At 37.1% G+C, this 14,706-nt stretch overlaps 1 protein-coding gene across 1 annotated transcript in view; it reads right to left on the bottom strand.

Annotated features, from left to right (window-relative positions):
* Window positions 1-1,824: 1,824 nt before the first annotated feature.
* Window positions 1,825-14,706, bottom strand: part of SDHAF3 (succinate dehydrogenase complex assembly factor 3) — an 80,333-nt gene continuing 67,451 nt past the window's right edge. Inside the window, exon 2 of the mRNA XM_047753748.1 lies at window positions 1,825-2,369. Coding sequence (XP_047609704.1) covers window positions 2,166-2,369 — 204 coding nt within the window. The 3' untranslated portion in view covers window positions 1,825-2,165. The remainder of the gene's footprint in view (window positions 2,370-14,706) is intronic.

Raw genomic sequence — 14,706 nt, 5'->3', positions numbered from 1 at the left:
CTATAAAGTTGATTTGTATTTTCTAAACATATAAATATTTTATATTACATATTTGTTAATTCCAAAGTTGTTCTTGCGGTCTTTGCTGTTTTTCATTTCAAGTTCCTAGTCTTCCTTCTGGACTTTGTTTAAACTTAAGTCATTCATTTCCTAAGAAAACAATTTGTGACCCTCAAGATTTGTTTACATCTGCCAGGCACTCATTCTGGAGCCACTAAATACATAACTTAAGTTTTAGTACCCGGATGAATTGACTTTGGGTGGCTTTCAGCTGTGCACAAACGGAGCAGGTCTTCTTGTGGCTCACTCTTACCCAGGGTACAGTCCTTAGGGCACTGGCTTCCTCCATCTCAGGTAGGCTGTACCTTTTGTCACCTGCCCATTGTTTCCAGGGCCACCAAAACCAAAGCTGAACTTCACCCTCAGGGCAAAAGTAGTCTCAGCAGTTTCACTTAGATATTGGCCTTGTAATTATTTAATCTCTTAGGACATTGCACCTCTACATGTTTCTCAAAAATGCTTTTACAGTCTACCTAAAAGTTTTTATTTTCATAAGAATTGCTTAGATTAACAAAGTGTGCCATATTACTGAAAAGGAAATCTGAAAATCTTTGTGAAAATGTTATCCATTTCATTGCACCCTTTCCTCACTCATCAATGTAAAGAAATTTCCCACGTCCTTAAACACTCTTTGTAAACCTAAATTATCACACCTCACTTAACCTTTCTGATCAGAAACGAGATTTAGGTTGGTGTTACATATTTAAGAGTATATTGGGATTAGCAAACTATTATATATACGATGGATAAACCACAAAGTCCTACTGTATAGCACAGGGAACTATATTCAATATCCTATACTAAACCATAATGGTAAAGAAAAAAAAAAATGAGTACACAGAGAACAAAAGACAGCAAGTATCTGAAGCTATGGATGTGTGAGTAGGAGTCCTAAAGATGATATCCCAGAGAACATCACTATTTTAAAAAAAGAAAAATTATAACCTCAAAGAAGGACAGTATACAAACCAAGCAGGAGTGATTTAAAAGCAGTAGAGAATAAATAATGTTATCCTATGAGGCTTGATAGTAATAATATTATACTGATTAATATCCTATTTATTTTAGCAAGTGAGCAGTAACCTTGGTGAGAGCACCAGATGCAGTAAAAGGGACATTTAAAAGAAAAATCATATATGTATGATTAAAGTAGAAATGAAGAAACCTTTAGGATAACAATGTATTGAAATAATGACCTTATTAGAATTCTACATCATTATCATATAATTTATCTGATGAAGCTAAAACCATGAGACTAATGAATGCTTGAAAAATATAGCATTAAAAACAATTTTTGTTTTTTTAACTCAATTAATTTTATTACATTTATAGTTGTAAAATGATCACAACCCTCTTTTACAGCGTTTCCATCCGAAACCCCCAGCCCATCCCTCCCCACAACCTGTCTCCTTTGGAAACCATAAGTTTTTCAAAGTCTGAGTCAGTTATCTGTTCTGCAAAGAAGTTCATTTTTAGATTCTGCATATCCACGACATCATATGACATTGGTGTCTCACTGCTGCAAATGCTGTTCTTTCTTTCCTTTTAATGGCTGAGTAATATTCCATTGTAAATATGTACCACATCTTTATCCACTCCTCTACTGATGGACATTTAGGTGGTTTCCATCTCTTGGCTATGGTATAGAGAACTGCAGTGAACATTCAAGTACATGCATCTTTTTGTGTCACGGTTTTCTCTGGATAGATGCCCAGGAGTGGGACTGCTGGATCAACTGGTAATTCTATTTTTAGTTTTTTTTTGAGGAATTTCCACACTGTTTTTCATAAAAACAAATTTATATATAAAAACTTTTTAAGATGTCACAAGCTTGTCCATTTTAAAGCCATTCTTTCTTGCTTAGTCCAAAAAAAAAAAAAAAAATCCCATGCAGCAAGTGCTATTACTTCAATGATATAAGGTTTTATCCATTCACAATCTTAATCTGTTTATTACAGAAAGCATATAAAATAGCCATAAATAAAAGAAATTTCATCAACATGAGGCATTTTCAAAGCCAAAAAGCTTAATATATTTTAAAAACCAATGACAGTTAAAATAGAGGCTCTGAACTTAAAATGCTTTGTTAAGCTTTACTGTATAGACTAAAATTTTGGTTTCCTGGACTCAGTAATACTAAATTGCCTATTGGGTTTAGTGGCTTCTCGCATCAACTCCTGCAACTGTCCAATCTGTTCATCACGAAAGTCATTAAGTTTTTCTTCTGGTAAGGAGATTCCAAAACATGCTTTTTCAGTTGAATTTTCTCTGTTTTCATTAGCTTGTTGCCATAGCACTGAAGCATATGCCTAATAAAAAGAAAAAAATGAAGGTTATAGACATTAAAATAAGATATATATTCACTCATTTAAAGGATCTGAAAAACTTCAATTCCTAGCTACCTATTTTTCTCTATTGCTGAGTCTTCCGTATTTGGCAAAGACACAATACTACAAACACAGCTATATTGTTTAAGTGATAACTTTAAATACTTATTTATAGCACTTTAAGAGTTTCACTGACATCTTGAATCTGGAAATCTAGAAGGTACAGAGTAAGAGTAGTCCGTGGCTGGACCTCAGGAGCATTCATAAACCACTCAAAAATTACATGCAAAATTGTATGTACACACACATACGTGAAATTGCAGGGCCATAACTTTCATCGGATTTTCACAGGGGGAGCTGTGGGTCTTATGAGCTTAAAAGTGGACCCTGAAGTGCATTAGGTTTACTCCTTTCTTCAGTTTAAAAATTAATTTAAATCAAACCTTTAGGCTTTCACTATTTAACGACCACCTTTGCCAGAAAAAAAACTCTGTATTTTTCATGCTGTAATTTTTCTCTCATTCAGTTAGCATCTTCAGCCTAATACTCCAACTACCATTGTCTTACACAAATGGCACTTTTTAAAAAGCAGATTCTCACTCTAAAATCAATCTTTCAATCAGGCAGGCAATATCAAGTGTTTCAGTTTATGAAGCTAAAAGATTATGTGCACCCTCTGGATAAGTAAACAAATTAGTTAATGCTGGATAATGCTGCTACTCTATCTGGTTTAAGATAATTAAATTGCTTATAACTGCTGGATTACCAGCATCACCAAAAGGAACTTATTTTTAATTCTGGCTATTCTAAACCTTTATTTGAATTAGAAATAATTTCTTCACATTTTACAGAAACCTATTTCATATAACAACAAACAAAACCAAAAATTGCACTCACCATAGGATTTATAAGTATGTGTCTCAGAGCAGTTTCTCAACCTTGGTACTACTAACAAATCAGAGTGGGGTGAGTGGGAATCTGTTCTTGCATTGCAGGATATTTAGCAACATCTCTGGTCTCTACTCACTAGATGCCAGAAGGACTGCTTCCCTCATTCTTGATCATCAAAACCATCTTTAAAACATTGCCAAATGTTCTCTTGCAGGCAAAACCACAGGGGTTGAAAACTATTGTCCTAAATAAACTTTCCAGCTTGTGGACAAGTAGCATGCAAAAAATATTCATTGTGGCACTGCTTGTTAAAGCAAAAAATTGGAAACAGATGTACTTCAACAGGAGAAAGGGCAAGTGTTAATCCATTAACAATAATCAAATTAAACGTCTGTATTAACATGAATAAATCTCCAAAACAATCAAGTTATTCATCTGTAGAAATGGAAGAACAATAATCAGATTCATATGAAAATGTGAGAGGCCTTGAACAGCCAAAATAATCTTGAAAAAGAAGAATAAAGTTGGAACATTCATAGTTCCCAATTTCAAAACTTAATACAAAGTTACAGTCAGTACTCAAAGTAGTATGGTAGTGGCTTTAGGATAGATACACAAATGAAACAGAACTCAAGAGTCCAGAAATACACCTTTACATACATGGCCAAATAACTTTTGACAAGGGTGTCAAGTCCATGCAGTGGGTTAAAGAATAGTCTTTTCAACAGATACTGCTGGGAAAATGGGGTTTCCACATGCAAAAGAGTGAAGTTGGATCCCTACCTCCTATCACATAAAGACGTTAACACAAAATGGATCAAAGAGCTAAATGTAAGAGTTACAACTATAAATGTGGAAGAAAATGAGTAAATTTTCATGACCTTGGATTTGACAATGGAGTCAGATATGATACTAAAAGCATGAGCACACACACACACAAGACAAACTGGATTTCATCATAATAAACTCAAAGTGAAAAGAAAGGGAGGGAGAGGAATGGACTGAGTTTAGAGGTAGTACATGTAAACTATTACATTTAGAATTGATAGACAGCAAGGTCCTACTGTACACAGGGGACTCTTTCCAATCTCCTGGGATAAATCAGAATGGAAAGGATTATTAAAAGAAAAAAAAAAGAAAAGAAAAAAAATGTATGGGAGTTTCCTGGTGGCCTGGAAGGTTAAGTAACTAGCATTGTCATCGCTGTGGCTTGGGTCTGATCCCTGGGCTGAGAATGAAAAAAAAAGGGGGGGGGATGTATTATGTGTGTAATTAGGTCACTTTGCTGTGTATAAGACATTGGCATAACACTGTACATCAACTATGCTTAATTAAAAAAAAAACTAAACTACATAATGGGAGTAAATATGAATAGACATTTCTCCAAAACTCTACAAGCATCAGAATCAACATCATGAATATTTTCTCAGGTCACTCTCCCAAAGCAATAGAAATAAGAGCAAAAATAAACCCATGGGACCTCATCAAACTGAAAAGCTTTTGCACAGCAAAGGAAACCCAAAAGAAAACAAAAAGACAAGTTACAGAATGGGAGAAAACAGTTTCAAATGATGCAACCGACAAGGGCTTAATCTCTAGAATATACAAGCAAGTTATCCAACTCAACAGCAAAAAACCCAATCAATCCATGGAAAAATGGGCAAAAGACCTGAATAGACTGTTCTCCAAAGAAGATATACAGATGGCCAGCAAACACATGAAAAAATGCTCAACATCGCTGGATTATAAGAGAAATGCAAATCAAAACTACCATGAGATATCACCTCACACCAGTCAGAATGGCCATCATTAATAAGTCCACAAATAACAAGTGCTGGAGGGGCTGTGGAGAAAAGGGAACCCTCCTACACTGTTGGTGGGAATGTAAATTGGTACAACCACTATGGAGAACAGTTTGGAGATACCTTAGAAATCTATACATAGAACTTCCATATGACCCCGCAATCCCACTCTTGGGCATCTATCCGGACAAAACTCTACTTAAAGAGGCACGTGCACCCACATGTTCATTGCAGCACTATTCACAATAGCCAAGACATGGAAACAACCCAAATGTCCATCAACAGATGATTGGATTCGGAAGAGGTGGTATATATACACAATGGAATACTACTCAGCCATAACAAAGAATGACATCATGCCATATGCAGCAACATGGATGGAACTAGAGACTCTCATTCTGAGTGAAATGAGTCAGAAAGACAAAGACAAAGATCATATGATATCACTTACAACTGGAATCTAATATCCAGCACAAACAAACATCTCCACAGAAAAGAAAATCATGGACTTGGAGGATAGACTTGTGGCTGCCCGACAGGAGAGAGAGGGAGTGGGAGAGATCGGGAGCTTGGGGTTATCAGATACAACTTAGAATAGATTTACAAGGAGATCCTGCTGAGTAGCATTGTGAACTATGTCAAGATACTCATACTGCAACAGAACAAAGGGTGGGGGAAAAATGTATACATGTAAGAATAACTTGATCCCCATGCTGTACAGCGGGAAAAAAAATAAAATTAAAAAAAAGAAGCACATGAAAGACAGTCAACATCATGAGTCATCAGAGAAATGAAAATCAAAATCACAATGATACCCACTAGAATGACTATAATAAAGATAATAAATAAAAGGAAAATAACAAGTGTTGGCAAGAAACCGAAGAAACTGAAATCTTACACATTGCTAGTGGGACTATAAAAAGGTATAGTCACTGAGATCTTCCACTTTGAGACAGTGACATGTCTTGGCACACCTTCAGCTTCCCGGAGCCACTAAGACAAAAAGGGCTGCTTAGTCATAAGGGTTTGTGAGACAAAAGACTTAGAGCAGGTTGAACAGTAAGGTTCATCTACAAAAGGCCTCTCTTCAAGAATGGAAGAGGTGACTGCTTAATGCATAGAAACCAACACAGGGAACCATGGGAAATGAAAAAGTACATTCCAAATAAAAAGCAGGATAAAACCCCAGGGGGGGAAAACTATAGTGAAATGGAGATAAGTGATTTACCAGATAAAGAGCTCAAAATATTGATTAAAAAAATAAAGAGGTCAGGGGAACAGTGCATAAACAAAGTGTGAATTTCAACAAAGAGAAAAAATAAAATATCAAACAGAAATCACGGAGTTAAGAACACAAGAACTAAAATGAAAAAAGAAAGGTTCAAAAACAGACTAGATGATACAGAAGAAAGGATGATAGAACTCTACAACAACAGGGCAGTGAAATTCATTCAATCAGAGGAGCAAAATGAAAAACAGTGGTGACCACTTAAGAGACTTGTGGCACAACATCAGATGAATCACTATCTGCATTACAGGGATACCAGAAAGAGAAAAGAGAGAAAAAGGCAGAAAGCTTATTTAAAAAAATAATGGCTGAAAACTTCCTAACACAGGGAAGAAAAGAAGCCCAAAAAGTTCCAGTAAGATAAGTTAATTATAAAATGTCTTTGTCCCTTTATCAAAAGTTAAAAGACAAGGATAGAATATTAAGAACATCAAAAATAAAAACTTGTTGCATACAAGGGAACCCCCATAAGACCTTAGACTTCTCAGCACCAACTCTGAATACATTGAGCTATTCCCTTCTTATATGCAAAGTGCTGAAAAAAAAATTGCCAACTAATAATACTCTATCAGCAAGGTAGTTCTTCAGAATTGAAGCAGGAAAAGGCTTCCAGATAAAAGCTGAAAGAGTTCATCACTATTAGACCAGCCTTATAGCAACTGTTAGAAGACCTATCAAGCTGAAACAAAAGGGTGCTAATTAATAACAGGAAAAGAACAATACAAATCTCACCGATAAAGGTAAATATATACTTAAATTCAGAATACTCTAATGTTACAATGATGGTGAATAAATCACTTATAAATCTAGCATGAAGGCTAAAACAAAATTATTAAAAATTGGTTAATGCGGAAGTTCCCGTCGTGGCACAGTGGTTAACGAATCCGACTAGGAACCAAGAGGTTGCGGGTTCGGTCCCTGCCCTTGCTCAGTGGGTTACCGATCTGGCGTTGCCGTGAACTGTGGTGTAGGTTGCAGACATAGCTCGGATCCCGCGTTGCTGTGGCTCTGGCGTAGGCCGGAGGCTACAGCTCTGATTTGACCCGTGGCCTGGGAACCTCCATATGCCATGGGAGCGGCCCAAGAAATAGCAAAAAGACAAAAAATAAAAAAAATTTAAAAATTAAAAATAAATAAAAACTGGTTAATGGGAGTTCTCACTGTGGCTCAATGGGTTAAGAACCTGACATAGCATCCATGAGGATGAGTGTTCAATCCCCAGCCTCGCTCAGTGGGTTAAGAATCCAGTAGTGCCACAAGCTGTGGCACAGGTCGCAGACATGGCTCAGATCCCAAACTGCTATGACTGTGGCTTAGGCCCCCAGCTCTGCTTTCATTTGACTCACAGTGTGGGAAATTCCATATACCTTAGGTGCGGCTGTAAAAAGAAAAAAAAAATTTTGTCAGTGGATATAGAAAGTAAAAAGGTGTAAGCTGTAAAATCAAAAACATTAAACATGGCCGATAGAGTAAAAATGTACAGCTTTAGTGCATTTGGTGTTAAGTTGTTTTCAGCTTAAAATAAACTGAAATAAATACAATCTCTGAGAGTCACAAAAGATAAGATAAAGGAAAAAATCACCAAATGACAAAGGAAGAGAGCAAGGAACAAAAGAATTACAAAATAGCTAGAAATCAATGAACAAAATGTTAATAAGTCCATATTTATCATTATTTAAAATATATATGAATGACCTTATTCAATCAAAAGATACAGAGCAGCTGTATACATTTTTTTTAAAAAAGACATATGCTACCTACAAAAGACTTAATTTAGCTTTACGGACACAGACACACAAACATATTCCATGCCAATGGAAACCAAAAGAAAGCTGGGGTAGCAATACTTATGTCAGATAAAACAGATCTTAAGACTAGGGAGTTCCCATTGTGGTGCAGTGGAAACAAATCCAACTAGTATCCATGAGGATGTGGGTTTGATCCCTTGCCTTGCTCAGTGGGTTAAGGATTCAGTGTTGCCGTGAGCTGTGGCATAGGTCGCAGATACGACTGAGATCACTCATTGCTGTGGCTGTGGCTGGCAGCTGTAGCTCCAATTTGACCCCTAACCTGGGGACTTCCACATGCCTTGGGTGCGACCCTAAAAAGAAAAAAAAAAAAAGACGAAAAAAAGCAATAAGGACGGTCACTATATCGTGGAAAAAAAGGTCCAAAAAGAGGACAGGACATTTTAAATATGTATGCATCAACATAGGAACACCAAAATATATAAAACATAACAGATCTAATGAGAGAAACAAACCGCAATCTACAATAATAGTAGGGGACTTAAATACTCTACTTTCATCAATGTACAAATTATCCAGAAAGAAAATCACTAAGAAAACACTGAACTAATAAATTCTATCATCTGGTGTAACACACATTTTAATAAACATTTACAAGATAATTCATTCAAAAGAAGCGTAATGCACATATTTCTCAAACACCCATGGAACATTCTCCAGGACAGACTGTATGTTAGGACACAAAGACTGAAATCACATTAAGCATCACCTCCAACCACAATGGTATGAAACTTCTAATCACAGCAAAGGAAACCATCAATGAAATGAAGACTCAATCTACAGACTAGAAAAAAGTATTTGCAAATTATATCCGGTAAGCAGCCACTCAATAGAAAAAAGTTCCAGTTAAAACACAGGCAGAGTATCTGAATTTTTCCAGGAAAGTACAAATGACCCACAGGTATTTGAAAAGATTCTCAACATTATACTAATCCTCAAGGAAATGCAAATGCAAATTAGGATGAGAAATCACTTCAAAATTATTAGAATGGATGTCAACAAGTCATAACAAGGGTTGGTGGAGTTCCCATAGCGAGGCGGGGGAAACAAGTCCTACTAGGAATCATGAGGTTGCTGGTTTGATCTCTGGCCTCACTCAGTGGGTTGAGGATCTGGCATTGTCATGAGCTGTGGTGTAGGTCGTAGATGTGGCTGGGATCTGGTGTAGGCCAGCAGCAACAGCTCCGATTGGACCCCTAGCCTTGGAACCTCCATATGCCGCGGGCACGGCCCTTCAAAAGCCAAAAAGCCAAAAAGCCAAAAAAAAAAAAAAAATAACAAGGGTTGGGTTGGTGAGGATGTGGAGAAAAAGGAATCCAAGTGTACTCTTGGTGGGAACGTAAACTGGTATAGTCACTATGTAAAACATTATGAAGATTCCTCAGAAAATTAAAAAATACAACTACTACATGATCTAGCAGTTATACTTTTTAAGTATTTACATGAAGGAAAATGAAACACTAACTTGAAATGATCTGGACCCCTATGTTCACTGCAGCATTATTAGCAATACTCAAAACATAGAAATAAACTACGTGTCCATGGATGGATGAATGGAAAAAGAAAACATGCTATACATGTGTTTATAATACACATACATACACATACATGTGTGCATACATGTCACATGTGATACTATATACACACAAAAAGGAATATTATTCAGCCCTTAAAAAGAGAAATCCTGCTATTTGCAACAACATGGATGGAACTTGAAGGCACTGTGTTAAGTGAAATAAGTCAGAAAAAGACAAATACTGTACTGTCTCACTTATACAAAGTATCTAAACAACAACAAGAACAAATTGGCAAATTGGCAGTTGCAAGAGACAAGAAGTTTTGGGGGGGTGAAATGGGTGAAGGTAGTCAAAAGGTACAAAATTCTTGTTTTAAGATAAAAAAAATCCTTGGGATAGAATATACACATGGTAACCAAAGTTAGCAACTGTATCATTTATCTGAAAGTAGCTAAAGAGTAAATCATAAAAACTGTCATCACTAGGAAAAAACACATGTGGAGACAGATGTTAACTTACTTTGGTAATCATTTCACAATATACATAGGTATCTAATCACATCATACATTGTAGACCCAAAATTAAAACAATGTTATACAAGCATCCCTTGGTATTCATTCACCAGGTGGTGGTTGCAGGACCCCTTGGATATCAAAATCCAAGGATGCTCAAGTACCTTACATAAAATGGTATAGAATAGTTGGCCCTCTATATTAGTACTTGCAGAACTCAGAGATTTGGAGGGCCAACTACATGTTAATTATATCTCAATTTTTAAAAATCTGATAATTTGTGGAGTTCCTGCTGTGTCACAGGGGGTTAAGAATTCAAATGCAATGGCTGGGGTGGCTGTGGAAGCACAGGTTTGATCCTTGGCCTGGTGCAATGAGTCAAAGGATCTGGCATTGCTATAGCTGTGGCTCAGGATTGATCCCTGGCCAGAAGCTTCCATACACTACAGGTGAGCCCATAAAAACTAAATAAAAATCTAATAACTTGAACCCACACTGGTTTGACAAAATACCAAAAAAAAAAAAAAATCTAAGAGGAATGATCAGAGAACATTTTAAGTGGAAAGACTGCCACAGAAAGAAAAAGAGACCACCTTCACCCCCTACGATTACCCTCTAGTGCCTTTCAATATTCCTCTACCTAGGATGCAAGAAGAAATGTTAAATAACAACAAGGACTTTCCATCATGGCTCAGTGGAAACGAATCTGACTAGTATCCATGAGGACGCAAGTTGGATCCCTGGCTTCACTCAGTGGGTTAAGGATCCAGAGTTGCCATGAGCTATGGTGCAGGTCGCATATGCGGCTTGGATCTGGCATTGCTCTGGCTGTGATGCAGGCTGGCAGCTACACCTCCAATTCAACCCCTAGCCTGGGAACCACCATATGCCATGAATGTGGCCCTAAAAAGACAAAAAAACAAAACAAAACAATAACAACAAAAAACCAAAACCCCAGATGGTTAAGAACCCAACTCAGGTTGTTCAAGAAACTGTGGAGTTGTGGGTTTGATCCCTGGCCCTGCCCAGTGGGTTAAAGAATCCAGCACTCCTGCAGCTGTGGTATAGGTCACAGTGGCAGCTCAGATTCAATACTTAGCCTCACAACTTCCATATGCCACAAGTGCAGCCAGAGATTTAAAAAAAAAATTTTTTTTCTTTGTTGAGAGACTAGTTATACCTTCACTGTACTTTCTAATTCTCTACCTATGTATAAAACTTGTCTATAGTCTGAATCCAAGTAATGCCACTAAATTACTGGTAGCAAAGTAGAGAGAATGTATTATAACATGACTTTAACATTTAAGATAAGCTGTCCACGGAAAAAAGACTTGTGGTTGCTGAGGGGTAGGAAGTGGGATGGATAGAGAAGAATTTGGGGTTAGTAGATGCAAACTATTACCTTTGGAATGGATAAGCAATGAGATCCTGCTGTATAGCACTGGAAACTATATCTAGTCACTTATGATGGAGCATGATAATGTGAGAAAAAAATGTATACACGTACATGTAACTGGGTCACCTTGCTGTACAGTAAAAAATTGACAGAACACTGTAAGCCAGCTATAATTGAAAAAATAAAAACCATTATTAAAAAAAAGATAAGCTGTTCATTTAATAAAATTACTTCTAAAGAAAATATTAGCAAAATGTTGGCAAAGTCTTTTTTTTTTTTTTTTTTAAGAATAAAAACAGGAGTTCCTATTGTGGCTCAGTGGTAACAAACCCAAGGACTTGGGTTTGATCTCTGGCCTTGCTCAGTGGGTTAAGGATCCAGCCTTGCCATGAGCTGCGGCTTAGCCCACAGACATGGCTCAGATCCTGCCTTGCTGTGGTTGTGGCGTACGCCAGCAGCTATAGCTCTGATTTGATCCCTAGCCTGGGAACTTCCATGTGCCACAGGTACAGCCCTAAAAAGCAAACAAAAACAAAAACAAAAAAACTGTATTAGATCTATTTTTTTAACCAGTGGGAATTAAAAAATTAAAGGAATAATATAAGAAGAGAAAAAATTAGATATTACAGTCCTCCTAATATAAGTACTTATCATCTACACTGAAAATTGGCCCTGAATAAGCTTCTACATACAACCCAATTTACAGAACAATATGTTAAATATCACTATGGAAATGCAATTAACAAAATCCAAACTATGAAAAGTTACAAAAACAAACATTCCCAGTCTTAGAACTAATAGAGAAAAAATAACACTTCACAGTAGAGAAACCTAGAAGATACTATATGATATGAAGTGATGAAAATTAATATTAGTAGTAAGTGATACTGACAATCGGCATCATGATGGAATAAGATGCTCCCTTTGTCCCTCCCCTTCAATCTGCAAACATCCACATTCAACAAAGGTACCTCTGCCCAACACACTAGGATGCCAGAGTTCCACACATCTGTACATGTAAAGGTAGGTAGACTGGAATATATAGAGCAGGTGGAACCAGAAGAAACGTAAAAGGCAGTGCCTGGTCATGGCAGCTGAGACCATAGCCCTAGGGAATGTGGTAGCAGCAGGGGAGACAGTGCACATGACTCCAGCCTCCTGGGCACACTGGCACTCACAGACACAGGTAACTTGGCAGCAAGGTCTATGACCCCAATTCCTCCAGTCACAGAGATACCCATGACTCTGACCCCTGGCCCACACCAGAGATGCCTGCAAACACGATAACCTCAGACACAGCAGAGGCAACCTTGCCCCTGCTCCTTCCCATTCCCCTACCCCTACTGCAGCACGGCCTGTGTCTTGGGCAAGCCTGGACAAGGCAGAAACACCCACCACCCAGTGCCCCAGGTGGCAAAGCTAACAAAGCAAGGCATCGACAACTCTTGAGACACAAGCAGCACCAACAAGGGCAGTAAGAAACATATATAACAGAGGTGATAGGCGGTGTAAGGTGCTGACTCTCAAATACAACCAGAGGCAGCTAAGGTAAGAAAAACAAAACAATAAAAAAACTTGTGTTATAGTGCCACCCACTGGAAAACAAAAGAAAAGGCCTCTAATTTCTAACCTGTTGAATTCTTAGAATCGAATTAAAAAAAAAAAAAGCAACAAAAAACTTTACCTAAAGAAGATGTATGCTACTTCAAGTGCACCAGCAGAGGAACAAGTCATGAAGCACCATAAAGAAACAGAGTAACATTATATTATATCACAAAATAGAAAACGACAATTCTCCAGGAATAAAACTTACAGGCATGTAATATTATGATCTGATAAAGAGGTCAAAATAGCATTTGGTTGATGATTGTTGTACAACTATAAATGTAATACAATTCATTGTGTAATTAAAAAAAAATAAAATGTAAGCTCTGGGGAAAAAAAATGAAAAAGAAAACGCTCTTGCTTAATGACATAAATAGTCATTTACCTAATGTCGTCAGAGGAGCCTTGGTTCTCAGAGTTACAGGTTCAACATCTATGTCAGGAACTGACCAACAGCAATACAATAATCAATGAAGATTTAAGAAATGTAGGAAAAGGGAGAAAATTATCTTGAAAATGAATCCTTTTAATCCCATTATGTTTAAAACGCATTTATAAACTCTGGAAGAAGAGTATGTGTTCTGTAATGACTGGCTGTACTCTGGTACCCATTTATCTTACAAAACAGCCATACCTCTGGCACTTTGCATCCTAATGAGGCCAATGAAAAGTGCCCTTTTTGGTGTTTAATTATTTGATCGCAGCTATACACACACACACACACACAAACTTGGCTCCAAAATAAATCTGTCTCTTATGTATTTTAAATAACTCTGACAAATTATTTTGAAAAGTTATGTTAGTATTTGAAAGGTTTTCACTACCCTTATTAATATTTTTTTGAGAAAAGGTGATAGTGGTCAGAATTTTTAAAATGTTCTTAATCAGTCTGTTTATTGGAGATTTGTGACAATTATACAATTAATGAACTTGTGCCTTTTCTCCAAAATAAATGTGATTTTCTTTCTTACAAAAAGAAAAAAAGAGTTCCCATTTTGGATCAGCAGAAACCAATCTGACTAGCATCCATGAGGACATAGGTTTGATCCTGGCCTCACTCAGTGGGTTAAGGATCCAGTGTTGCCATGAGCTGTGGTGTAGGTCACAGATGTGGCTCGGATCTGGTGCTGCTGTGGATGTGGAGTACGCCATTGGCCACAGCTCCGATTCAACCACTAGCCTGGGAATCTCCATATGCTGTGGATACGTCCCTAAAAAGACAACAAACAAGAAAAGAAAAAAGAAACTCAACAAGCTTCAAGAAAACTCTGAAATGAGCTCAGGAATAAAATTAATGAAAAGAAGTAAGACTTTATCAGTCAAAGAGGTTGAAACCTAAAAGAACCAAGCAAACTCTGGAGCTGAGGAACTCAATATATAAGATGAAGAACACATGAGAAAGCACTAAAAATGGAGCAGAGAACATGGAAAAGAGAATTAGTAAGCTTGAAGATAAAAATCTATAAATGACACAGGTAGAGGAGGAAAGATAATGAAGAT

Source organism: Phacochoerus africanus, chromosome 11 (assembly GCF_016906955.1).
Source record: "Phacochoerus africanus isolate WHEZ1 chromosome 11, ROS_Pafr_v1, whole genome shotgun sequence".
NCBI lineage: Eukaryota > Metazoa > Chordata > Mammalia > Artiodactyla > Suidae > Phacochoerus > Phacochoerus africanus.
Note: the sequence above shows the minus strand (reverse complement) of the source record. Positions and strands in the feature narration are given on the sequence as shown.